The sequence below is a fragment of the Notechis scutatus genome, chromosome 4 (genome assembly GCF_049901735.1).
Source record: "Notechis scutatus isolate UNSWTSFEM ecotype Mainland chromosome 4, rNotScu1.2, whole genome shotgun sequence".
NCBI lineage: Eukaryota > Metazoa > Chordata > Lepidosauria > Squamata > Elapidae > Notechis > Notechis scutatus.
The window spans coordinates 112,064,689-112,091,401 of record NC_142012.1 but is presented as its reverse complement, the minus strand read 5'-3'; the positions used below and the strand labels follow the sequence as shown (position 1 = coordinate 112,091,401).

At 34.2% G+C, this 26,713-nt stretch overlaps 2 protein-coding genes across 2 annotated transcripts in view; one reads left to right on the top strand and one right to left on the bottom strand.

Annotated features, from left to right (window-relative positions):
* INPP5F (inositol polyphosphate-5-phosphatase F) overlaps positions 1-23,728 on the top strand; it is a 44,263-nt gene extending 20,535 nt beyond the window's left edge. The window contains exons 3-20 of the mRNA XM_026669702.2: positions 355-491; positions 1,409-1,537; positions 4,928-5,095; positions 5,297-5,353; positions 7,827-8,025; positions 8,729-8,908; positions 11,500-11,567; positions 12,212-12,336; positions 12,746-12,823; positions 13,349-13,469; positions 14,091-14,219; positions 15,461-15,578; positions 16,383-16,581; positions 17,906-17,977; positions 18,088-18,161; positions 19,328-19,456; positions 20,058-20,145; positions 21,210-23,728. Of these exons, the coding sequence (XP_026525487.1) occupies positions 355-491; positions 1,409-1,537; positions 4,928-5,095; positions 5,297-5,353; positions 7,827-8,025; positions 8,729-8,908; positions 11,500-11,567; positions 12,212-12,336; positions 12,746-12,823; positions 13,349-13,469; positions 14,091-14,219; positions 15,461-15,578; positions 16,383-16,581; positions 17,906-17,977; positions 18,088-18,161; positions 19,328-19,456; positions 20,058-20,145; positions 21,210-22,365 (3,227 nt within the window). The 3' untranslated portion in view covers positions 22,366-23,728. The remainder of the gene's footprint in view (positions 1-354; positions 492-1,408; positions 1,538-4,927; positions 5,096-5,296; positions 5,354-7,826; positions 8,026-8,728; positions 8,909-11,499; positions 11,568-12,211; positions 12,337-12,745; positions 12,824-13,348; positions 13,470-14,090; positions 14,220-15,460; positions 15,579-16,382; positions 16,582-17,905; positions 17,978-18,087; positions 18,162-19,327; positions 19,457-20,057; positions 20,146-21,209) is intronic.
* Positions 23,729-24,488: 760 nt separating this feature from the next.
* MCMBP (minichromosome maintenance complex binding protein) overlaps positions 24,489-26,713 on the bottom strand; it is a 28,900-nt gene continuing 26,675 nt past the window's right edge. Inside the window, exon 16 of the mRNA XM_026669737.2 lies at positions 24,489-24,852. Within this exon, the coding sequence (XP_026525522.1) occupies positions 24,726-24,852 (127 nt within the window). The 3' untranslated portion in view covers positions 24,489-24,725. The remainder of the gene's footprint in view (positions 24,853-26,713) is intronic.

Below are 26,713 nucleotides of genomic sequence, written 5' to 3'. Positions count from 1 at the left end.
TGAAAAATGTAAACTTCTTTTTAAAGCCTGTTCTTTGGCTATGGTAGTGTATTCTTTCTCCAAATAAAATTTATTATTATTTTGTTTAACCACCATGTTCATTATTAGAAAAATACCAAAAATCCTATCTGTCTTAGGAAGGGACAGATACTGGTTTGTTCTAGTGAAAGAAAATAATATAGTTTTCCCAGCTCTGGGATTCTGTAACCTTAATTCCATATTGTGAAGAGTGTTAGGCTGTAATTTTGTCAGCCTGATGAAGAGAATATATAAATTTAAAGGTTGCTATTCACCTGGTTAAAATTATAATTGAAACTTCTCTTTCCAAACTAATAGATTTGTATTTCTTTACAGATTTGCCTTGGTGGTTGCTTCTAATTCGCCAAAAAGTAGTTGTTGGCAAGCTTCCAGGAGATCATGATGTATGTAAAATTACGAAAATAGTTGCAATACCACTTTCTGAAGCAGAACCTCAGGATCTGGACTTGGAGGTAAGATGGAATCCCAACAATTCATAAAAGGAGTGCTCCAACCAACTTATCCTGATTGGAATGATATTTTAAGTGGAAATGAAAGTTACCATGATCAAATCAGGCAGCCATGCAGAATAACAATTTTTAGATAAACATTTATCATGTGATCATTAACATCAAGGTTGACTCCAGCCTACCATCCTTCCGAGGTTGGTAAAATGAGGATCCAAATTGTTGGGGGCAATATGTGGACTCTTTAAACTTTTTAGAGAAGGCTGTAAAGCACTGTGAAGCGGTATATAAATCTAAGTGCTATTGCACTTGCTATTATTTGACCCAAAGGATAACTGGATAGTAAGTGGATGTAAACATTTCTTATCAAACATTTGGAGTAATTCTTCATTTTCATCTCTTAAATGCTATCTTTTATTTATCGTTTATTTACTGCATTTATATCTTGTTTCTTGTCCATAGTCGTTTGCATTGTATGAGTTATCTTTTTAATGAGATGTGTCTGCTGTGATTAGATATACAAATGGCAATTAGTTTGCCAAAAAATATTGGTCCAATTGACTTGTTAATTAAATCTTTGACAATGACCTTTCTCAAGTTTATACAGATGGGGTAGAAAAAGCTTTTTAAAATGTGGAACTTTCTAACTTTTAGCAGATACATACTAGATAATTCTTCAGTGATAGCTAGAATGAATTCTATACAACTTTTCCAGGTTTTTTTTTTTTTTGCTATTGTTATCATTGTTTTATTGTAAGTATACAGAATAGGAAAGGCAGTAGTATATATTTAATAAACAAATATTTTAAAAATGTATTTGATATCATGCTTTTATTTAATGTTCTTAGAAGAATATTGATGAATTCATATTTTATATAACTAAATTCATTAAGCATTTTTAAACAAAATGTATTGCTTTTCAGCCCTGTAAAAAACATCATTTTGGAATATATAAAACAGAGAAAATTACACAGTCTCCAGATGATTCTAAATTTCTGCTGAGAACCTTCACTCAGATAAAAACAAATGTTTCCTCTTCTAATAAAAAGAAGGTGAGAATTATTTATTGGATTTTAAAGAATTTTTGATAGTAGACACTATAAACACTACTCACCCATTTATTTAATTTTGTACTTTTCCTCCAACAAGTTGATAAATATAGTCATAAGTATTTAAGCATATTTCTATTTCACTTATTTTGGAGATATTTCTGGATTAAATTGCCCTTTTCACCTTGTCTTCCACTGTTTATTTCTGCTAGCGTTTTTCCTGTTATATGTCTGAACTTTGCTAAAATTCCCACAAGCATAATCAAAAGCACTTTACTTTATCTGCCAGATCAATTGTTTATCTCCTATTTTCACCCTGCTGAGATACAGTTGACCAACTTTACTACTGGAAGCCCTTTATGCCTTTATATGATTTGACTGGTTCCATCCCTATTTGTTAGATTCAGTTCTAATAAAGCCTTTACCATGTTCTTTCTCTCTCCTTGGGTCCCCAAATATATGTGCTTACTGTTCTCACTTGGAATTTTGTGTACACTAGTATTTCATGTGAGTTTAAACTCTTCTCTATTTCTGATAATTTCTAACTCAGGGATGTCAAACTTACAGCTTGCAGGGACCAAATGCACTGGCCCTGGCCCCGTCCAAAGGGGGAAAAAGTCTCAATATGTCATGTGATGCTGCTGTGACGCTGCGTGTTTGACACTGCTGTTCTAACTGGACAATTGAATAGCTCTAAGGATATATTTCATATTAGTATTTGGAAATGTTATCACCATTTCAATCAATATGTTCAATACTGCTTCTAAAGTTCTCCTCCAAATATCCCCTGTCTGCCTGCATCTGTTTGCCCCATGAAAGAATCCCTAGGAACACTTTAAATAATTTATTGTTTTTATCAGTTGCAAAGCCTTGGATTCATTTGCCTTTTTCAGTTTGTGATTGACTCCCCTATGTTACTGTTGAACTTTGCAACAAATGTTTTGTTTCCTCCTCTCCTTCATAGTCAAATCTCAGATTTTTCAGCGTTCTATTTGGTTTTCTATAGTCATATTTTTATCTTCTTGTATCTGGATACAATTGTATGCTGATATTCATATGATCATTCATGCTGGTCAGTATGGTTTCCCTTCTCTGTATTTTAAGATACAGATTAAATTTATCTTCTTTAATTGCCATAGGTTTTATATTGTTTTATCCTACTAATTTCCAGGTTCACAACTCAATCATGCTTTTTTCATAAGTGGCTATATTTTGTTTGTGTTTTTAATTAGCTGTACATGGTATTTGCTGTCAGAGTGATTCTCTGTTTTTTTTTTAACTTGAGGGAGGTCAGTCCACATGAAAAAGAAATTAAAAAAATAATTCCCTCCTGATTGTGTTTAGGAACTGGAATATAGTGTAGTACCGAGTGTGATAATATTTAGTACTTTATTTTTCAAATGACAATTAGTCTGATTCTGCACTAATTTTGTCTACCAACTAGTGTTTCATACATTGAACATCCTTGTTCTGAAAAAAATATGTACAGAATTTCAGGATACTAGTTTGTAGATGATGAATAGCAAGGGCAATAAAGGACATCCTACAATTATCTGGAGGCCCTTGTGCAATAAAAGATTCTGATCCTCTGCTGCTGATGTGGAACCAAAAGAAATATTGAAAACGCAGTGAGGGAAAGGGTAAAAATCAAATACTGTAACTATTACTGCACAGTAGATTATTAGTAACATCAATTTTCATTTAACATATTCCCTATTAAAGCATACAACAAAATCAAAGTGTCTGAGTATTGGAGAAAAAAAAAACATCATGATACAAATGCTTTGATATGCAGATCAAAAAATATTACATATGAAACCGCATTAATAGCCATGGTCTATAGAGCATATAAGAATGTAGACTAAAATGTTATTTTGAAACAAATGGATTTAAATCAAAGTTGCATTGCCTCCAATATTATAGTTCTTCCATAAATACATTTATCAACAGAAATTTATAAGCTATAGTTGCTCTGAATTCTTTTCAGTAATGCTGATGCAGAAAATGTTTTTAATGCAATATAGCATACATCTTACATTAAAGGGGACTTCCCTTGAAATGCATTCAGAAGCTTCAATTGGTACAAAGTGCGGCAGCACAATTAAGTTTTTGTGGCCAATAGAGTGACCCAAGTTGCACCACTGTTTCGTGAGCTGCCAGTTTGCTTCTGGGTGCAGTTCAAGATGTTGGTTATGAACCCTACATAGCATAGGTCCAGATTACTTGATGAACCATCTTGTCCTTCTAAGACGAGCCTGTTGGTCAAGAAACTCCAAGAGAATGGGATCTCTGCTATAGTGCCGGCTTTCTGGAACATTCTGCCTTCCAGGAGGTTTGCCCTCACCCTCCTATTTTTCTGCAAGGGCCTGAAGACCTGACCCCACCTCTCCCCTGCACTTCCTGCTCTCCCCTGCCCATCTTTTTAATTTGTACTTTGTACTTCCGTTGTTTACTGTTTTATTCCTTTGCTATGTTGACATTTTTTATTCTTTTTTTCATTTTATTGTTGTAAGCTGTCCAGAGTAGTCCCATAGCAAGACGTAAATTTAACAAATAAGTAAATAATTAAATATCAACCTCACGAGTGGACTTAATGGATCATGTCTTCACTTATGAAGACATCGATTAATTATTAATTGCTGTATTTTGAAGCAATAGATTTTGTGGTTCAGGAGAAGAAATTAACTATATTTACAATTGGCAACTTTTGAAGTAGTTTATTTATGAATGGATATTTGTAGAAAGTAACTAGAGATACTGTCTTTTAAAGTTGTGTATACAGGATTTAAAGCTCATTGTGAGCAGAACGTTTTTTTTAAAAAAAAAATAAGAGATGTCCTCTTTCTTTCATTAAATAAAAATAGTACCTTTTACATTTTTTAATATTTAGGACACTGTTGGAATATGTTTGAGTTACATTATGTAATATGTAGAACTAGTACAATCCTATATCTAATGAAGATTCTGTGCAGCATGTGGTCTTTCCTCCTGTAACTCTAGATGTTTCTTCATACTATTCTTGGTCATAAATTTGGTAGATAACTTTACTTCAAGTGTGATTCTCAGCCTTGTAGAATATAATAACAACAGAATATTTTATGTGGAAAACGTATCTACAATGTTGTAATCCTCACTGTATTTGTTTGAAAAGACCTATGAAAGATTTATATTTCTTTTATTTAAACAAAAGCAAATGGTTGATGGTACGTTATGAAAAATCATGTTTAGGTTAGTGACAAGTATTCAGAGGTCTCCAACCTTGGCAACTTTAAGACTTGTGGACTTCAACTCCCAGAATTCTGGGAGTTGAAGTCCACAAGTCTTAAAGTTGCCAAGGTTGGAGACCTCTGACTAACTCACTATACTGAAATAGAACATTCTGCCCTTTTGTAGGTTAAAGAAAGCAAAGAGAAAGAAAGACTGGAGAGACGTCTGTTGGAAGAACTGTTCAAAATGTTTATGGATGCCGATTCTTTTTATTATAGTTTGACTTATGATTTAACAAACTCTGTACAAAGACAAAGTGCATGTGAGAAGACTAACTTGCCCCTCTGGAAAAAGGTAATATGTCTCTTGAATGATCATCCATAGATACAAATGTGGATATATTTTAAGGGAAGAAACATGAGTGTTTCCTTACCTTTCACAAATGAAGTTCTTGTTCCTGGACTGTTTTGATTAATATAAATTTTCTGTAGTTTTCAATATTTTACAGTTTTCTGTAATATTTGGATATAAAAGGTTTACTTTTATATGTTTCAGGTTGATGATAGATTCTTTTGGAATAAGCACATGATTGAAGATCTAATAAACCTTGGAGTAAGTAATATTCCATATACTTATGGTTCCTTGAGAATTTCAATGAATTAATCAGATAGTGCTGTTTTCTTGATACCATTTAGTCTAAAGAGCTCATTAATGTTTCATGTAACTTAGCCTAATTTTCTTTAACACAAAGATTTAGGTTTCTGATAGTGCTTCCATTTAAGTAGCAGGTGGAATTGTTACTGAGTTTCAATGACTTTTCACCTGTGATATCATACATTCCTCCATAATTCCAGTTTTCTTAAGATACATGATTTCTGATGTTTCCTCCTAGCTTTCCACAAGGCTGGCAGGAAATTGGAGGTTGCTCTTGTTCCCACTGTTTTTTTTTTTTGCCCACCCATGTTCATTGTGTTTCTCGGCTTAAGTGAGGAAATATCTTTGAAACAATGACTCAATGGCATACAAGTTTTCAAGTAGAATTATATTGGCCAAAGTTTGAGCAAAAAAAAAAAAATGCAATAAAGCATAAAATAGAGAAATTGAAGTGTCTAAGTTTTGAATACACATAAGACACTGAAGAAAAGCGTTGGGAATCTCATCCAGATATATAAGCGTATAGAAATAAAGAATCCAACAGTCATATAGTTTTTATCATGAAACACAGTACAGTAGAACCTCTGGTCATGAGCATAATTCGTTCCATATCTTTTGGCAATTTCTTCCTCTACTAACGTTTCGTCTTCAGGAATTTCTGGGTCGGGTCGTGTTTGATCGCCACCCAAGTATGTGTTTGTGATTAGATTCAAAAATTTTGTGAATTTTTTGGCCAGAACCCAGTTTGGTCGTGGTCAGAAGCGTTTGATATATTTTTTTGTAAAAATTATTAAATTTTAAACAAATCTGAAGAGTTGGTCTATGTTTTTTTTTTCTTGGGTTTGTCACCATCCATGAAGTTATGATACCTAGATTGGCTACTTGTTATGAGTTTCTTGAAAGAGCCTTTCCTAGGAGGTAAATAATGAATCTGAGAGTCACTGCAGATACTGACCCAATTCAGAAGGATTTATCTGCTGCTGGAAAAATATTTCTTAGTGGCCCTTTGGCCTAGATAATACCCCAAAGGTGGCCTGCAATTAATATTTTAAAGGAAACTGAAAAGCATCATTCACCTCAAGCAGGAAAAAATAGATTAAAAAAACAAAGTTGATAACACTTTAAATTACTTTGTGTAGTAGAATCATGCAGAACAAAAATGTTTCCACAGTCCATCCAAAATATAATTTATAAAACTGTATGCAGCATCTTTTGAGTGATTCAGTTCTAGCTATCCTGTACTAGCCAAATCCTTTGTAAAATAACAGTGTATGGCAGGGGTCCCCAACCACCGGTCCGCGACCGGTCCCGGTCCGTGGAACAAGTCCTACCGGGCTGCTTGCTGGCGCCGCCATCTTTTTGATGAAAAAGTGCTTCCGGTGAGCTTTTCGGGTAGAAAGCTCACCGGAGCACTTTTTCATCAAAAAGATGGCGGCGCCAGCGTTCCAGTGAGCTTTTCCGGTGAAAGCCATTTCTGCAAAAGCTCATCGAAAGCGCTGGCGCCGCCATCTTTTTGATGAAAAAGTGCTTCCAGTGAGGTCACCGGAAGCACTTTTTCATCAAAAAGATGGCGGCGCCAGCTAATGCGGTACCGGGCCGCGCCATAAAAAGGTTGGGGATACCGGCCGCGGCGAAAAAGGTTGGGGATCACTGGTTTATGGTATCAAACGTAGCTGTTAGGTGCGATAAAAGCAACATGTTTCCTTGAAAGATAATCTGTTGAAAAAGTATTTAGTTTCATTCTGTCTCTCTGTTGCCATCATTTGTTGTACAACCTTGGTTGGAAAAGGGATATTGAAAATTCATTATCATTTAGTCAGGTGTGTCTTGGCCTTTAAGACTGGCCTCCCAGAATTCCTCCGCAAAGCTGGCTGAAATTCTGACACTCCAAAACCCCCCTGTTTATGACCCGTTTCTTTAGAGGAAGAGAAACTTCCAAATAACTCCTTTTTATGACCCTGTTTTATAATCCCTTATAATTCCCACTAAGCAGTTGCTCGGCATTTTCCATTTCATTTTATTAACTCATATTGGTAAACTTCAAATGGTCAACAGTCCAAGTATCCCTGATTTATTTTGAATTGTCTATTAAATTTGTTTTCTTAATTTTTAATTGTTATTTTAAATTTAGCTATGTAGTAAAATTATTATTATGCAATAGAATTTCTTAATATATTAAATATAGTAATAAATGAAACTGCCCAGATTCGCTGCAACAATAAGATGGGTGGCATATAAATTAAATAAATAAATTAAATTACAGAGAGAAAAAAATGCTTAGCTATTTTATTGTAATCTATAGTCAGATATTTATTAATTTAACAAATGCAAATTTTAAAATAAGAACTTGTATACTACTGCTGCAGCTATTTTCATTTCTTTAATTTTGGGGTTCTATAAATTGCATGTATATATTTTTAATGTCCTGCAGCAATCTGAAGTGGACTTTTGGATTATCCCAGTCATTCAGGGATTTGTGCAAATTGAAGAACTTGTAGTTAATTACAGTGAAACATCAGATGAGGAGAAAAGCAGCCCTGAAACACCATCTCAGGAGCCTGTTTGTGTAGATTACATTCATCCAAGTTTTCTTGTGGCACTTATCTCACGGAGGAGCCGCCACAGAGCAGGTAAGTTTGTTCAGTGTAATCTAGAGACCAAAAAGCTTTAGTGATTATTTTTATGGAAACAAGTACTTAAATAGGATTTGCATTTCTGTACAGAAATTAAAATACTCACTTAAGGCCATAAGAAGCATTTGAAAAATTGGACAATACTTCTTTCAGACAATGTCCCTCCAACCCATATATTCAGAAAGCAGGACTTATTTCCTTGCTTTGTAGGATGACAGTAAAATGAAGGGATTGTTCATGCTAAGGATATTATATGCTTGGCTATGTTACAATGAATTTCACCACTTAATTATGTACAGTGTATGTATTGAAGTCATTTTTTCCTGTACTACATCTGTAAATCAGCTTTGTCCTATAAAAGAAAGATAAGTACTAAATTTCTCTTTATCCATATTTTCCATACTTCTATTACAATCCACCCTTTGACATTTTTATCAAGATAAAGAGTCCAAGATATTCTAAGCCTTTTGTCACATGGAAGCTGTTTGAATCCCATGATCAAATTGGATCTGTAGTTTTTTCAGCTATATTATCTCCTAAATGCTAATATTATTTGGGAGACTTTGATGAGGGATGTTATGAAAGACTTTTGTAAATGCAATATTAAGTACCTAGGCTGCTAAGTGAACAAATGTTGTATGAGCTATTAACATGTAAGTCCAATCTCAATTCTAAAATTCCTTGCTTTTTTTCCCCCTAGGGATGCGTTACAAACGAAGAGGAGTGGATAAAAATGGGAATGTAGCAAATTATGTAGAGACTGAACAGTTGATCCATGTTCATAATCACACCCTATCTTTTGTTCAGACAAGAGGCTCTGTGCCTGTTTTCTGGAGTCAGGTTGGTTATAGATACAACCCACGGCCACGTCTTGATAAGTGTAAGTATTCATGATAAATAATGCAGTTATAACATTATTCAATCATCTTTCAAATTAGTGTGGTAACTTTGATCACAAAGTTATTTTTAAAAATTACTTTCTGCTTATGTCTCCCTAATGTATTTAGGCTGTCATTGTCATCTTCATGGTTATTTTTATAACATGATAAAGATTTTCTTGTTTTTTTAATTAAAAAAGCCAACTGTATTTGATAGAAATGCTATAAAATGAATTTGAATGTTTTACAAATATTTAATTTCATTTTCTCTAGCAAATTCTTAGAATGACATGGTATTCCAAGTAAATGTGCATCTATGTATGTGTATCTGTAGGTGTGCATATTTGAAGGCTTCATTTTTTTCTAGAGAAGTAACCTTACTAACTACTTAACCTAGTCATATCTTGTAGTAGTTTTCTTTCCTTTCTGACAGGGTATGAGTAGGGTTAAAAGGCACTACTTTGGTACTACATTGTCTTCACCCACTTTTCCAGAAAATCCCGATTGAGCAATTTACTGGATATTGACCTGTTTCTTCTTCATTCCTCAAACAAGAGGCAGTGAGAAAGAAAAGGAAAGGAAAGGGAAAAGGAAAAGGAAAACTGGTAGTTCCTTAAGCCCCGATTTATAGAAAACCTTACCTCTGCTCATTCTGACTATCAGACTCTGCTGTTATCCTCTTTTCAAATACCCCTCTTCTCTCCTTCATACTGCATCCATTTCTTTGATCTTATTCAACAGCCAGTTTGGTATAGTACTAAAGGCAACAGGCTAGAAAGAGAGGATTTTTTCCTCCACAATTGCAACTCTATGAGATTCATTGGGAAGCCCAAAGTCACCAGTGAGCTCACATGACTTAAGGTGGACTTGTTCTTGGGTCTCTACAGTCTGTCTAACATCTCCGCTTCTATACTACAGTTGGCTTATTGGTTACTCAGTTAATCTGAACTACAAGAAGACGTATGCCTGTTGTCTTGACTTTATTTGACATACTATTCTTGAAATCTTATAAAGAGTGACCTTACACAGGCTATTCGTGTGACTCCATACAGCATATTTTAATACAGTCAAATCTGGAATTGAAATGTTATGGTGGCTTGTTAAGATATGTCAGCTTGTAACTTGCTATTTTGGAATAGTATTGAGATGTGTTGAAAGACTGAATTTGAATTATATCCTGTCATTGAATATTGCATTACCACCCTCTTTTCCATAAATTACAATCTTTAGAATAATTATTAAATTCTTACATGAAGATCATTTGAATATTTTATTTATTTATTTGTTTTAATCTCAAGTAACTTTGGGTGGATAGAAATACAGTCAAACCCCCCTCCCCAATAAATTGATAATTGGCAGCCAAAATAAAAACAACTATAAAATCAATTATAAGTAGACATATAGTATAAATATTTCAATAAAATTAATATCTAAGACCTTGCTCACTGTAGTTTTTTAAAAAGTTCTTGTGTATTGCAAAGATGTAATTGCAGATTTGTCTTAGAGGATTAGATGGAGTGATTTAATGCATCTGGTTTTTACTAACCAACTGATGGTGGATTTTATCAAGTGTTTGAAAGGGACCAATGTAATGTAAGACCTTCCATGGTTCTCCAATATTAGCAGGACATTTTTTGTGCTCTCTGAAGAAAAAGACGCTCCTCCAAATGTTTTCTTTACTTCATCTTTAACATTAATGGTATGAAATCAAACACAGCCCCATCTGTGTCATTTTTGGGTGATTCTAAAGATTAAGTGAGCTTAAACATTTGGAAGTTTTGCTTTTGGGGAGGTAGGTGAAGTTAAGAGCCAAAATGGCTGCTTTAAGCTTTTCAAATGTTTAAGGCAATCATTTCACTCTTTAAACTCTGAAACTGCCTCTCCAAATGTGTCCTAGTCCTCTCCAGTTTTTGAATTGTGGCTATTTATATACCTGTGCCATGAAAACCTCTTGAAAATATGATATTTGTGCAACAGTATTGTATTGGGTCAGAGGCCAAATCAACTTGCCAGCTGAGGTCTCTTTCTATTATCTTTTAAATAAAAAAATGCTTTATTATAATGTAGTTATTTTGATGAATTTTGGCACTATGTAATTGTTGTCAACTGATTTGGCAGTTGTAATTGAACTATTCAAATGGCATGCTGTCCATAGTCTACTAAAGACTTATACACACAGACAAGCATTTAAAAAACTGCAGTTAAAAATGTGTAGCTACAAACAAAGGTCCTGTTATATATTTGCTAACATACATTGCTTAATAATTATTTGTAAATATTATTGCACTGAATTATAGAATCTATAATATTTTTTTAAAATATTTTAATTACATTCTAATTCAGTCCAATGATATGCTGTTCCAATCTAATACTGCCAGTGGCGGACTAAGGTTCACTGGTGCCCTAAGCACTGACAAATCTTGGTGCCCCCCCTCCTTTATACATATTGTACAAATGGAGCCATATTCTCAACTTTGTGGTGCTCCCTTTGGGCCTGGTGCCCTAAGCACGTGCTTAGTCTGCTTAATGGTTAATATACCACTGAACACGGCTGCTTAAAGGCGCAGTTAACCAATATATCTTTCTTTTGTAGGTGAGAAAGAAACTGTTACTTACTTCTGTGCACATTTTGAAGAACAATTAAACATTTATAAAAAACAGGTAGGTAAAATAAAAATTTGCTTACCATGTAATTCTGGGTTGTTTCTAACACAAAAATGATGGTTTTCTGTTAGTGGAAAGCATTTTGACTTATGTTTCCTGAGGCAGCTGGGACATGCTGAATATTCCCATTTCTCCTGCATTTCCTGTCCTACCACTAGTCATATTTCATAGGAGTTTTCTGGGGCAAACTTTTGAGATGAGGAAAAAATTCTAGAAACTGAAGAGGCAAAAGCTGAATTTACGTCATGTTACATAAACAGAAATGTATCCCTTTAAGGCAGTGTTTCTCAACTCTCACTTTAAGACGGATGGACTTCAACTCCCAGAATTCCTCAGCCAGGGTGGACGGGTTCACTCATCTTAAAGATGCCAAGATTGAGAAACACTGGTTTAGAGTGAAGCATTTAGTGAACATTACTGTGCATTTCTTCTGACTCATATAAAATGTGAGATTAAATATTATTTTTAACAAACTGATAAAGTTTTTAATATACATTGACTAAATGCTCCTTAGCAGTCATTTAGAAAACAAGCCCTTAAAAATTAAAATAAGAACCACTTCTCCTGTAATTCTAAGTGGAGTTAAGACATGTACATTCATTTTTTAAAACGTATTTTTATATTTTCCTATCTTTAAACAGATTATTATTAACCTAGTGGACCAGACTGGACGAGAAAAAATTATTGGTGATGCTTACCTTAAACAAGTTTTATTGTACAATAATCCAAGACTTACATACGTTTCATTTGATTTCCATGAACATTGGTAAGACTATGAAAGAATCTTAACCTAACAAATATTAGAATGTACAGTCTATTGCTATACTTGACATTATATGATACATGATGACAGAAGTTCTTCATAGCTAAGATTTGGGGGTTTCCCACAAGAGTTTTCATGGGTGAAGGATTACAAGGCTTTTGTAAACTTTGATTTTTTTTCTCCAAAAAGTGCCTTAATAAAAAATGTATTCCCGTATATATGTGCATTTATGTATATATTAAAATCAGGGTGTAGCGGTCTGTCTTGATTAATCTATGGGTTATTTGATAGCAGATTGTAAAAAAAAGGGGGAAAACTTGGGGATTTTAAAAAGATTCTGTGTAATAAGCAGCACATTCTTTTAGCACAATATATTTTTTGTAGCAAACTCTGCCTTTTTTCTACTTTTTAGCCGTGGAATGAAATTTGAAAACGTTCAAACCCTTACGGATGCAATTTCTGACATAATCACTGATGTAAAGTGGTGTTGGTAGGTATTCAATGTTGGAATGAGGGAAAGACTTGGGGAGTATTAGGCAAAATGCATCTCCATAACAATTTTCATCTAGAGCTTTCTGTTTTCCATGGAGATGAGAGATTCTGCAAACCGAGATATGTTGGGCACTAATATGATTAACAGTAACTCATACTGTATATAACCACCCAAAACTGTTTTATTTTATATACTAAGAATATGAATATATACAGTGGTACCTCAGTACTCATTGTTGATTGGTTCTGGGAGGCGATGAGAACCATAAATGATGAGTACCAAACAAATTTCTCCCATAAGAAATAATGTAGTGAGTCACAAAGCAGCTGACCCTGACAAGTTCTAGCTTGTGTGTTGAGTATCAAACAAACAATGAGTAGTGAGACAAAACGTTGAGTACCAAACTCAAAGAGTTTCAAAGCAGTTGAGTACCAAGGTACCATTGCATTTTTATTTAGTATGGTAGAGAATAGCCACTTTTTAAAAAAGTTTTTCAATTATTTAATATCCCTGTTTTGGAAGGGTGGATCAAGCTGGTGTAATTTGTAAACAAGAAGGAATTTTCCGTGTTAACTGTATGGATTGTCTGGATCGAACCAACGTTGTCCAAGCAGCAATTGCTCGTGCCGTTATGGAACAGCAGGTACAACAGTGTAAACTATAGTGATTGCTCTTAAAGAGAACACTTATATAGGGATTTGGAAAAGTGTGCTTATCTTTAAATTGCTTCCAAATAATTCATATAGAAGAGTTGAACTTACTGAAGGGAAACAGCTATGGTAGTGCTGGAATTTGTTTTCTAGAAATTGTATAGATAATGCTAAAATTCAAAATGTAAATGCTCCTTTACACTGGTGCTTTTCAGTAAAATGATTTAAAATGCCTTTTTTGTTTTTAGCCTGGTCATGCAAATTAAGTACAAAGTCATAAATTCCCAGTTAAAGAGGAAAGTGAAAAAGGAACTTGCAGTGAATACACATTTTCAGTAGTAGGAACTTATTATTAATTAGAAAGTAGTATAATTTTGATTGTTTTGGAGATTTCATCTAAAAATTGTCACAGGAACATAGAAAGCTTTCCTCCACTTGGTGCTCTCTGTATATATTAAACAATAACTTTTATCATATAAAGATAATTGTTACCTGATACATTTGGAGGTAATTGGATAAGAAAAGATTGGTTGGAAGTTTTCATTATTTTATTTTTCATTTTATAGTTTTTAATAAAACAAATGACAATTAATAATAAATACATTAAATTTCAGCTGAAAAAATTAGGTGTAATGCCCCCAGAACAAGCATTGCCAGTGAAGTGCAATAGAATTTATCAGATCATATGGGCTAACAACGGTGATGCTATAAGCAGACAATATGCTGGAACAGCAGCTTTAAAGGTAAATATTTTATTTAATGTAAGGAAAAGGAAAGAAGATTTTTCAGGAATATGCATGTATTGCCTTATATTTTGAAGTCACTGTCCATAGTATCACTTTTGAATGAAATAATTGAGATCCTGTGGATTCTACACGTCCTTATTGCTGAGAGAGTAGTTTTTCAAAATTTAGAAAAATAAATATGGCCGTTATGGATTGAAATTGTGTTTTATGAATGAGTTGCTTATATATATTGATTGTGGATTATTACAATAAAATAGTGGCCACCGCTTATTGAAACTGTTGTATAATGTTTTTCATGCATGTATGGATAGCTTCGATTCGGCCCTGTCTGTGCTGTACGGCACATTAGACAAATTGTTCTGCACAATTTCACTTCAGTGTTTATAATTTTTGTTATTTTCTTTTGCTAAATGTTTTTGTTTTATTACATAAAAGCAAAATGAGTCATACCAAAGTCAATAGGAATAAAGAAGAGCTGTGTTTATACATTACACTAAAGCAGAAATTAGGGTTTATTAATTCCATTGGCTTGGTTTCATAAAATACTAAACCAACATGAAACAAACCACATTTAACATTCTATGTGAATCTAGCAAATATTTCATTTTTATATTGACTGTGCTTATATACCAAACTTAATCTATTTACCAGATTTACTCATTTTTCCTTGTTTGCATAATATATTGAACTTGGAATATGTTCTGATGACTATACATGTAAACAAATAATAGTTTGCACTAGGGTTGTACATTTGCAATCTCTTGTTCTTAAATTGGCTTGCTTAAGTGTGTTGTGTGAATATGGTTTATGGTTTACAGTCATCATGTGGACAACTTGGGGGAGAGGGCTATATTCTGATGGGGATATATTTGGGTTTGAAGAACCTTAACACATTTCTTTCCAGACCTAATTTTTATTAACAAGGCAACACAATTTGAGGAATGCTTTGGAGCAGAAGTGGGATTCATTTTTTTTACTACTGGTTCTGTGGGCGTGGCTTGGTGGGCATGGCAGGGGAAGGATACAGTAAAATCTCCAGTCAGAGGTGGTATTTGTCGGTTCTCTGAACTGCTCAAAAGTTCCGCTACCGGTTCTCCAGAACTGGTCAGAACCTGCTGAATACCACCTCTGCTTTGGAGGCCAAAAAGGAAAGAGCTATCCAATATTGAAAGTAGAACTTTTTCTAAATGATATGTAAATTGCACACTGAATATTCAGGGATATATTTTGTATAATAGGGTGACTTCACAAGGACTGGTGAAAGGAAGCTGGCAGGAGTTATGAAAGATGGTGTTAACTCTGCAAATAGATACTACTTAAACCGCTTCAGAGATGCTTATAGACAAGCAGTCATAGGTAAGACAGTTGCCATTTTACACCAAATAGATAAAGTATTTGTGTTATTTATGAATGAGCAAAGCACTGGGGTTTATTCTTTATTACTCCTAATTGGCCCTTCATGCTTGTGGAAATGACTGAGAAAATCTTTTTTCTTCATTTCACTTCCTTGTTCAGAAAGCAATAAATCAGTGATCTTGACATGCATGTATTAAGTAAGTCTTGATCACACCTAATTTAAATATTTGGCAAGAGGATGCAAATTAGGCTACTTCTTTGTGAATAAAGATTATTTTTAAAAAATCAGTTTAAATTTATAATGTTTGAAAGTGGTTCCTATATAATCGTTGAGCCTATGTTAGTGGAATTTTTTTCTCAAGTCTGCTTTTTTTGAGTTTATGTCATTTTGAAGATTCTTCATATTAATGAAAAATGTATCATATGTTATTTAAATATAGTTTCGATTGGTTCATTATAGCTGATTATTCTTGAAATATTAAAAAAATCCTAATATTAGCATATTTATTTTTAAGTTGCATTGATACTATTGTTTGGTTTTTTTCAAATTTGGCTAAAAGGAGTTATATATATTTCATAACTATACTCCAGATTTTTTCCAGTTATGGCCAGGTTATGATTAGGAGGTTAGAAAAGCACGACAAATGGTAAGGAAGCAGCCTACCTTCCTCCATCAATAATTAAGTACTATTTTTATTATGCTGAATATTTAAAACTGAATTTTCATGGTACATACCAGCAACTGTTTTCTATGACCATGCCCAGCTTTCATTGAATCATTGTGTGCACTTTGTGTTTGTCTAGATTTAATGCAGGGCATTCCTGTGACAGAAGATCTCTATTCCATATTTACTAAAGAAAAAGAGCATGAAGCCTTGCACCAAGAAAATTTGAGAAGTCATCAGGAATTGATTAGCCAATTACTGCAGAGTTACATGAAATTGCTTTTACCAGACGATGAAAAATTTCATGGTGGTTGGGCACTGATTGACTGTGACCCCAGGTAGGGAGAGTCTTAAATATTTGATTATAAAATCCTACACTTTTACGCAATTTGTCATAAGACAGTGCAGTGAGAATAAAACATATGAATCGTAATATTGTCTTTTATGCAACTCCTATTAGTTTATTATGAATTCTAAGTGAGTAGAGTAAGAAAGTTGATAATATGAATACCGTTGACAAACAAAAACAGCAGAATAATGTAATTACTACTTTCAGTGTTAGGCAGATATAATTTTTTATATTTTCAATATGGTTGGTACTTTTATGTATAACTGTATCATATACAATACTGGTTTCACTCATAGAAATTTTAGTAATATCCATTACCAATCTTGAAATCTCAAGTGGATTTAAAATAGGATAATCAGTTAAAGTGCTGTTTGACCTTTAAAGAATTTTATAAAGTTTAGGATCTGTATACTGATTATTCTGATGCACTGCCAAGATTTATTTATTTGTTGCTTATTCTGGTTGCTTAGCATAAAATATTCAAAAGGATTAATGCTTTGGGGGAGGTACTCAATATCTTTAGACTTAGTAAATGGTATTAGGGAAAGTATATTTTCAATAATACAGTTAATAGAATGTTCTTGTTAAGAAGTTTTTCTTGTGTTTACTTTATGGTCCTTGTTTGGTGCTAGAGAAAGTACTTTTCCCCACATATTTTTCTAAGATAAGGTTTTATTCTGTTTTTGGTTTTGTTGTTAGTGGTTTTTAAGCAGTCTTTAATCATTTTGTTTTTCATTGTGTGATTTAGCATTCATGAATATTTGTTTCAAGAATGAAATAAAATCATAATGTTACAGCCCTTATAATTGTTTACATGAGAGGGTGCTATATCATGGTTGCAAGTCCTTGGGTTTAGCTGATGCTAGCATATCAATAACTTGTATTGCATTTAGTTAATGAAGGATAACATAATTAAGGGGCATGTACTACCTCTAAAGGATATTAGGAAACTAGTTCTTCGGCAGGTAAAGGAGAAGTTGAACAGAGGAAGGTGAATCCAGTGAGATGAATATGCTCAGAACAGGAATCTGTCTTTTATGCAACTCCTATTAGTTTATTATGAATTCTAAGTGAGTAGCAGGTAAAGGAGAAGTTGAACAGAGGAAGGTGAATCCAGTGAGATGAATATGCTCAGAACAGGAATGTGGGGCAGAAGGCCAAGCCTCCCTCCTACTGCTTGGCTTAGGAATCAGGAACTGTGTTTACGATTTATAATAAATGTTTCCATCCTAACTACGAAGTAGAAAAACCTCCAAAAAGTGTTGATGAGATTTATGCTTCAACATTTTTGTTACTACTATTTTTTATTTTAGCCTTATTGATGCTACTCATAGAGACGTGGATGTTCTTCTTCTACTTTCTAACTCTGCATACTATGTAGCCTAGTAAGTAATAATTTTTATTTCACATTGTAGACAAAGTTGTCAGAACTACACTATCCAGGGGTTTGACTCTGAGTGAAGATTTAATTCTGGGCACTTTTTTCCCCTTGTAGCTATGATGATGAAATTGATAAAGTCAATCAGTATCAAAGGCTGACCCTTGAAAATTTGGAGAAGATAGAAATAGGTATGTATTTTACATTCTATATCCTTATTTCTTGCCAGGGCATATTGGTAATTGTAAGAAAACGATTTGAAAAATCTTTCTCTTTTGTATAATGATTTGTATAATGATTTGTTGTGAAACAAATGAACAAATATTTTGTTTCCAATTTGAGAAAACAAACTCATGAATAGTGGCTCTGAAGTTAAGCCGAACTGTTCTGAGCAAGTTGCAATTAGCTGAAGTGGATCCAGGAACATCTTAGTTGTTCCAGGTTGTGGCCTAGGTAAATTCTAGAAGACCTTAATCAGGTAAAACAAATCTGGTGCATTTTTCTCTTTTTCTCTCTGCTCCCCTCTGTGTCGCCTGTGATCTAACTTGTCCACTGATGTCCCAGTGCTTTCTCTTCCCCCTTTCCCTTTAGTTGGTGCTATAGTCTTTGAACTCAACTCCTTAGAAACAACATAAGCCAACTGCCTGCCTTTAAATGGGGAGGGGAAACTTTTAAATGGGAAAGTTCAATATATTGCTCTTAAAGATGACAGAGGCTAAAGGAGGCCAAGTAAGGAGCAAATTGGAAAAAAAAAACAGGGGAGAGATGGACCAGTTGGTTGGCTGTACTGGGTTTAATAAAAGGATGGCTGTGGCATGGAGCAGCCATAGCATATACCAACTTTTCCAGAAATTTCCTTTGTTTACTTGTTTTGCTACTGCCAGTGGCTGTTTCCATGCATGTGATGCTATGGATCACTGTGTTTAAAATTTTAAAGCAATACAATAGAAAAGATGGTGAGCTTTTATTAAAATGTTACTTTGATATCCTGCCTTTTGCCAGGGAATTCAAAGTATAAAAAAGAATATTGTTCCTCTTTTATAGATTAATTTGAGGAATTGAATGACCAAAAGTAATTGGTGAGCTTCATTGCTAAACCGGATATAAACCAAATTCTATCACTCACTGGTATAAGAAGAAAAACATACAAAATCCATGGGATTAATCAATCTTTCAATGGTGAATAACTGAAGCTGTAGACAGAATCACAGCATACAGTTCAGGGATAAGTAGAATCCAATAGTAGTTCACCCCAGTTGAACTAGGATAGTCCTTGTTTCTGAGGGGGGTATAATGAAGTATTTTGTTTAAAAAGTAGATTCAGCATTCCTGAATTGTTACTGCTTTTTTTAACAAGGACCTGAACCAACATTCTTTGGAAAACCCAAGTTCTCATGCATGAGGCTTCATTATAAATACAAAGATACAAGTGGGTACTTCCATACACTTAGAGCTGTGGTGCGCAGCCCTGAAGAGGATGGCAAAGGTAAGTATCTATTTTGGGGGGAATGAATAGAATCAGTTTAATTGTTTCTGAGCAATTACAATTTAGCTATGAAAATGAAATGGGACTTTAAATAGTTGAATAATAAAATAACTTGCTTGAAATTAAACCATTACTGAATTACTGACACCAGATCTCTGCTCATTTTCACCAAAATCAGTCCTTCTACAGATTATTTAGCAGGTGTCTGGAAGGATAGCATATACATTCAAGAGAATTTGGTACATTTGCGCCCGTTCAATTATACTTCCCTAATTATACCATGCATTTTGCAGTATGTTTCAGGCCACCACTCCAATGAGTAGTACAACAGTGTCTAGTACAAACCATTTTTTATTTTATCTCAGTGATAAAAATGAATCTTTGCAACTGAAAATGGCTTAATTCTTTTGCTTTTTGCTTAAATACCTACCTTTATTAATAATAAGTCATTTGATGTAAAATGAAGGTGAATTTTTCAGGTTAGTACGTAGTACATACTATATTATTTTTGGAAGGCAAATCTATTCAAATAAACTATCATTAGCATCTAGTGAAGAATATGATATTTTCAGGAATTCTGGATTAATTCTTTTTATTTCAGACACTCTTCAGTGCATTGCAGAAATGCTGCGAATCACCAAGCAGGCCATGGGATTAGATGTCCCCATTATTGAGAAAAAACTGGAGAGGTAAATTATATTTTTTTTCATGTTCATAAATTCCCTGACACCTAATTTACTTTAAGCTACAACACTTATAGTATGTATTACAGATAGTCCTCGACTTACAACCACAATTAAGACCAGAATTTCCTCTGCTAAGCAAGGCAGTTGTTAATGCGCCTGATTTTACAACCTTTTTTGGCACATTGTTTGAGGGAATCACTGCAATTGTTAAGTGAACCATGTGATTGTTAAACAAGTCCAGCTTTCCCCTTTAACTTTGCTTGTTGGAAGCAAGCGTTGCTGGCGAGGACACAAACCTAAGGATCCAACAAGCATTGTAAAGCGATGCCAGTTGCCAAGCACCTGAATTTTCACGATTGTGGGGATCCTGCGACAGTTGTAAATGTGAGGACTGGTTGTAAGTCATATTTTTTTCAGTGTTGATGTAGCTTCTAATGGTTACTAAAGGAATAGTTGTAAGTCAAGAACCACCTATCCACCAGTCATCTATTAGTATTAATGATACTTACCTGCTTTTATGTAAATAAAATGTGTCAATTTGGATGCTTTGCTTTTGGGGTTGAGGAGCACTGAGTAGTTACCTAGCTGGGTACTGAAACATTTACAAGAAAACTTTCCAAGTTCAGAGGGCACCAAGGACTGCAAAAAGTTCTTAAATATTTATATTACCAGAAGATTCTGTCTTGCAATACTGAGGATGCCGAGTGCCTCAGTACTAATAAACCCCAATTAAAAAAAGAGGAATTTTTATATATCCAGGGTGCACCAAAAGTCAGGCCCTCTAAGCTAATCAGAATCAGAATCAGAATACTTTATTGATTTTTTTTTTTGGGGGGGGCAAAGAAAATATGACTAACGTGGAATGCTTAAAGGTCCTGCATCAAATGAGTAAGGTGTATTTAAAACAAAATAGTAACCTATTCAAACATTTAATGTAATTTATGTAATAAATTGTCTATGAAGTCTGATTTTGGGTACACCCTATGTAATCAAAGAAGAGATCAAAAGCAGCTCTGTTTTTATTATATGAGTAACAAAGGAAATTATTAGTTTTCTCACTTTTTCAGGAAGAGCAGCAAACCACATGAGGACATCATTGGGATCAGATCCCAGAACAGAGGTTCTTTGGCCCTGGGGAAGAATTACTTAATGAACAAGTTTTCATCTCTTAATCAAAAAGTGAAACAAACCAAATCCAACGTAAATATCAGCAATCTTAGAAAACTGGGAAACTTTACGAAGCCTGAAATGAAAGTCAATTTCTTAAAGCCCAATCTGAAAGTAAATCTTTGGAAATCTGACAGTAGTCTTGAAACCATGGAAAATGCCATGACTGATACTAATGCCAATATAGAATCGGATATTGAGATCTCGTCTGATAACGACTCATTCCATTCAGATGATTTCCTGACAAATTCCAGATCTGATGATGACCAGCAATTCATGGACTCTTTAGAGAATGGACAAGTAGATTATGTCTTACCTAGCTGTGGTATCATTGCATCTGCTCCTCGATTAAATAGTCGCTCCCAATCTATGAGCAGCACTGATATCAACATTAGCATTCCTGTTCCTTCAGACATCCATGTTACGCAATCTGGACACCAAATGAACAATGAATGTGAAGGCAAAACTTTTCAAGAAGCTCTTTCTGCTGAAAATACAACACTAGATGTCACTAAACAGATTGATGTTTACTGTCACAGATTTGTCCAGGATGCTAAAATTAAGATGAACAACAGTGTTTCAGAATGTGAGAGAGGTTCTCAAGAACTCCAAGAAGTGGCACATAATATTAGCAATAATGCTTCTAAGGCAATTGATTGTTTGGGAACTAATAAGGCTCCTTCTAGACCATCTAAACTGGATGTATCGTTTTCAGAGACAGGACCACAATATTTAGTGGTTGAACAGATGAATTTATTTAAGTCTTATAAAAGCCCAGGCTCCTCATCTATTGTTCTTGAAGCTGAGTCAGGGTTTCATGCAACTCCTTCACCAGCGGAAAATAATGGTAGCAGGGCCGTCTCTCCCTTTGCAAAGATACGCAATTCAATGGCACAAGTAGCTAACATTACACAAGCTGGCTTAACCCAAGGAATCAACTTCGCTGTGGCTAAAGTCCAGAAGAGCCCAGCTGAACCAGAAACTATTAATGAAAGTCAGCAAAATGAATTGAAAGAAATGTTTACCCAGTGTCAAACACGAATAATTCAGATTTAGAGCTCAAGATCCTGTTGTATATACTATTGAACAAATATTGTTTGTAACATAAATTCTAGGGAAGGGCAAACTGAATTTTGTTAAGAATACCAATAACAATGTTTACAGAAACCGATGGAGAAATTAGTTGGGTTTTGAACAGGTTTCAGAACTGTTTTGTAGCAAGTGAGTGACAGTAAATTGTATTAAACAGGTAACTCGCACAGCAGTTGTTGATGTGCATGCTGTTTGTTTAGGTGATCAGATGCACAATTATATCTTTTGGGGCAAGTTTTTTATAAGTCTTCAGATTTGTGTAGAATATTTATATTAACGGTCTGGTACTAAACACCTGTTATCTTATTAATCTTGCACTGTTCCAGTGAATATTTTACTCATAGATGGCATTCTATTTATTTTTCTCCAGATTTATTTAATTTTTTAAACATTTGTGTTCCTTGAACAGGTTTCATTCCTAAGGAAATGGTCACTGTAGAGGGAGTATTTTAAAAAAAAATGCTTTGGCATTTATTCTCCCTTTCTTTCACCAGTTCCTTGCTTCTTTCTACCTCTATTGACTAAGTTATGGTGTCTAGAAGTATGTTTGTTAAAAGCTTTCAGGGCAGCTGCTGAAAGGGCTTTTCTAGCTGAAAATAATAATAATCCTCAATGTGTCTAGGAACCATAATGCATTATTTTCCAAGAAACTAGTTGCATATTCTTAGAACATAGTCGTTTCTGGATCAAAGCAAAAATCGTAAGCTTGATATCAAATTCTGATTAAAAATGTATCCATATGAGGAGATATTACCTAAACGTATTCAAGGGATCTTCAGTAATATAACTGACAACATATTCTTCCTTACTTTACCTTACTCTCCTGTCTAAAATGTGATCAGTGCAATGTGTTTCAGAAGTTACTATAGCTATCTTAACATCAGTTTTAGCAGAGAAATGAAGTTGTGTTTAAATGCTAGCTCATTTCTTAGAAGCATGCTGTTATTTCCCAGAACAGTCTTGTGATGGAACTACAATAGAATGTAGCAGCAGAAACAACACTGAATGCAATCTTGTTCCTTCATAACCTATCCTTATGCTAGAAGTTGGGTTTCTGTTAGTACATGTGTACTATAGCTAGATTGCATGTAGTGTTCTGAACAGTTAATGAGTCAATTATATGTCTGAGTGTCTCTACTATATCAGAAGTTATAACTTACTTCAGTTGTCTTTTGTGTGATACTTTTGTACTGTTTGTATTTTGTTATTTATTAATATTTTAATGTGTGTTCTTTTGAGAGTACCTATACATTTAAGTATATTTAGAATAAAACTGTATTGTTTTATGTGGGAAACAAGAGCTATTTTAATAAAAAATAAAATACTATGCATTTTGGTGTATATGGTTCAAGGTACTAAGGATCTTTGTCAGTTCATTTAGAAGACTAAAACTGCTTCTTTGGTCTTTTGTTTTCTTATTATTATACATCTTTATTATTTTTTTGGCAGCAACATGCTTAATTACTAAAAAACTGTTCTGAGGATGCTATCTTGATAAAGTGATTATGTCAGAGGAGTTACTGCACAGATCTGTCTGGAGCCATGAGAAATAGGACGTTAATGAAGTATACTACTTGGTAACAGATGCAAGGGATGTCTATAAATGACTACCATGAACACTTGCCTACTGCTTTTCCTCAAGGTAGAGGGAATTGAAAATATCAGACTGCTAGCTCATCAGTCATAAAAGCTGATGTAAGTCATATTTAAAGTTTTGCTTGTCTGGTGACAGACTTACAGAAAAGAGTTTACTCTTTTCCCTGAATGTTCCTGAAAATTCCTGAATATGTTCCTGAATATTCTGAAAATTCCAGTAGGTCAAATTCATATTTCAAATGTGGGATACACATTTCTTCAAAATCTTATTCTGAGTAAATAGTAATTAGTAAATTTATGACTAGGATATATTCACAGAGCTAAATTTGATGAAAAGTAACCATTCATGGAACCAATTGTAAGTGGAGAGCCATTTTCAACAAATTGTACTTTCTACTGTAACTTTCAAACCAATCCCATTAAAATCTGGTATGTGTACTAATGCCATAAAATGTTTATCTGTTATAATAATTCTTAGTAAAAATGTGACATCGTTTTTATAGTAAATCTTTAATATCAAACAGATTTTCCATAGTTGCTAATTAGGTTACAAAACAAGCTCCAAAATTTATCAGTGTTAATCTGCTTCATAAATTGGGTTCATTTGAGAAAAGAGCCATAACTTTGATATAAATTATCTACAAAACCCAGTATAAACATAAGCTCTGTTCGTATCAGCTCTACAAATGTTAGGCATGTTTAGTCTTATAAACATGGGTACTGTTGTCCTAAAGTTCATTTCCATTTACAGATTTTTGCGGCTGTAATCTGGCTTTACGTAGTGCCTCCATTTGCTTTGCTCTGAGCCACCTCTCTCTCGATAGTGTTGTCTGCCCAGCACTAAGAGAAAGGAACCTATGGACAAGAAATAGATAAACCTCTTTAGAATCTATATAGTACTAAAATTCTGATTCCTGTAATCTTTAACTGGGCAAAACGGTGCACTATAAGACAAAACTTTTTGAACCAAGGTAGTTCAAATGAATTAACTTACAGAACATGTTCAAAATCTAGGAGACATGACTCCTATGGTATTGAAACTTGGCAGAATTTTATAAAAGGCTTCCTGGGCTATTTGACTATGCTGTATAGTTCAACATAAGCTATTTTCAAGGCAGATACATCTCTGAATGTATTCCAGCTTTTCTGCTGGAGGCAATATATTTAGAAAGTCTGTCATTGTTGGACATCTGGTAAAGAAACCTGGTAAAGAAATATCTGAAACGATGACCCAGTGAAGAACAGGTTGTATGGTGCAAACGAAAAGCTTTATTATAATCAAAATGAAACAAACAGAAGCATATAAATAATGAAAGCATATAAATAATGAAATTTGTGTACAGAGAAAGTCATATCCTGAAGCTCATTTAAGAATTCCCCTCAAGTCCAAGCTCAACTGTTGGATATTACAGATACACTTTTCTGCACTTGTCAGCAGCAAGGGGCTTGTTTATTTCTGGGATTGGTTCATGATTTCCTGACTAGCCAACACCCTGGAATTCCCTGGTAATTTCTTCCAAGTACTAACCAGTCTGAAAATGTTTTAGCTAAGATAACATTTGCCAGATATTGCCATTGGTTGAGACAACGCTCCTTTGGGCTTGGCAAATAAACTCATTCTGTGGAATCAGATACTTAATGGAGCCCTAAAACAACCTGATGAATTCTTCTCATTGGGTCTCAACAGTAGTATCCAAAAGACTGCAACATAACAATGTTACAGTGATATATGGTAAAGACTATGAATTAATGAAAGAAAAATACAACCATTCCTTGTTTAGTATTTAGCAATACTTTGCAAATGTGACAAATTTCATTTTCTTGCCAATAGACACATTTAGAACAAATTTTTGCAACTGACAAAAAGCCTTTAAGGTAAAACTTTATTAAAGTCTGGTCACTTTCAGGCAGCCCTGCAAGCAGGTGGGAGAGTTCTAATCTAATCAAGGTAGTAGAACTGAGCTTGTTAACTTGCAGTTATCACTTTTTAGGGAAGTGCTCTGTTGCAGAGAAAAAACAGCTTAGCTCATATTTAAGCAATCATTCCACCCTGCCAAAAGGCCAAAATAAATAAAATAAAGTCAGGTACAGAACACTGGTGAGATCTTTAAACGAGGCAGCAATCTTATTGAAAGGGAAAGGAGGAGGAAAGGGCTTGCTCTTAAAATTTCCAGGTTGATTTCCAGGAAAAGAGTTGGGGGATGAGAAAAATAATGTCTCTTCTCTTACTCCTCCTGTGACATGAATGAGAAAAATTCATGGTCTTAGCTACAAAAGCCTGCTGGGTAACCTTGGGCCAATTATCAGTTCAACCCACCTTACAGGATTGTTGTGGGAAAATAGGAGGAGGAGAAGGATGTGTTGGATATGTTCACCATTTTGAGTTATTTGTAAAAACAACAGAGTTGGGATACAAAGAAACAAAAATGCACCCTTTCCAAACTTTGCATATAGTCTTTTCTATGCAATCATTATTTAATCTATCTCACTTAAAAATAAAATTAAAGCACTGTTGGAGGAGGATTATTTGTTTTTCTATTTTCTACCTGCTGTTCTAGTCTGTTTTATTTTCATGATTCCTGGGATACATTTTCATTAACCAAAGACAGCTTAGTTTCTGAATTTGGGATGATGCTCCTACATGGCAGACCTGACTCATCTAGACAACAATTGGGACAAATTACCCTATTACTATTTTTCCACTATTTCATCCACA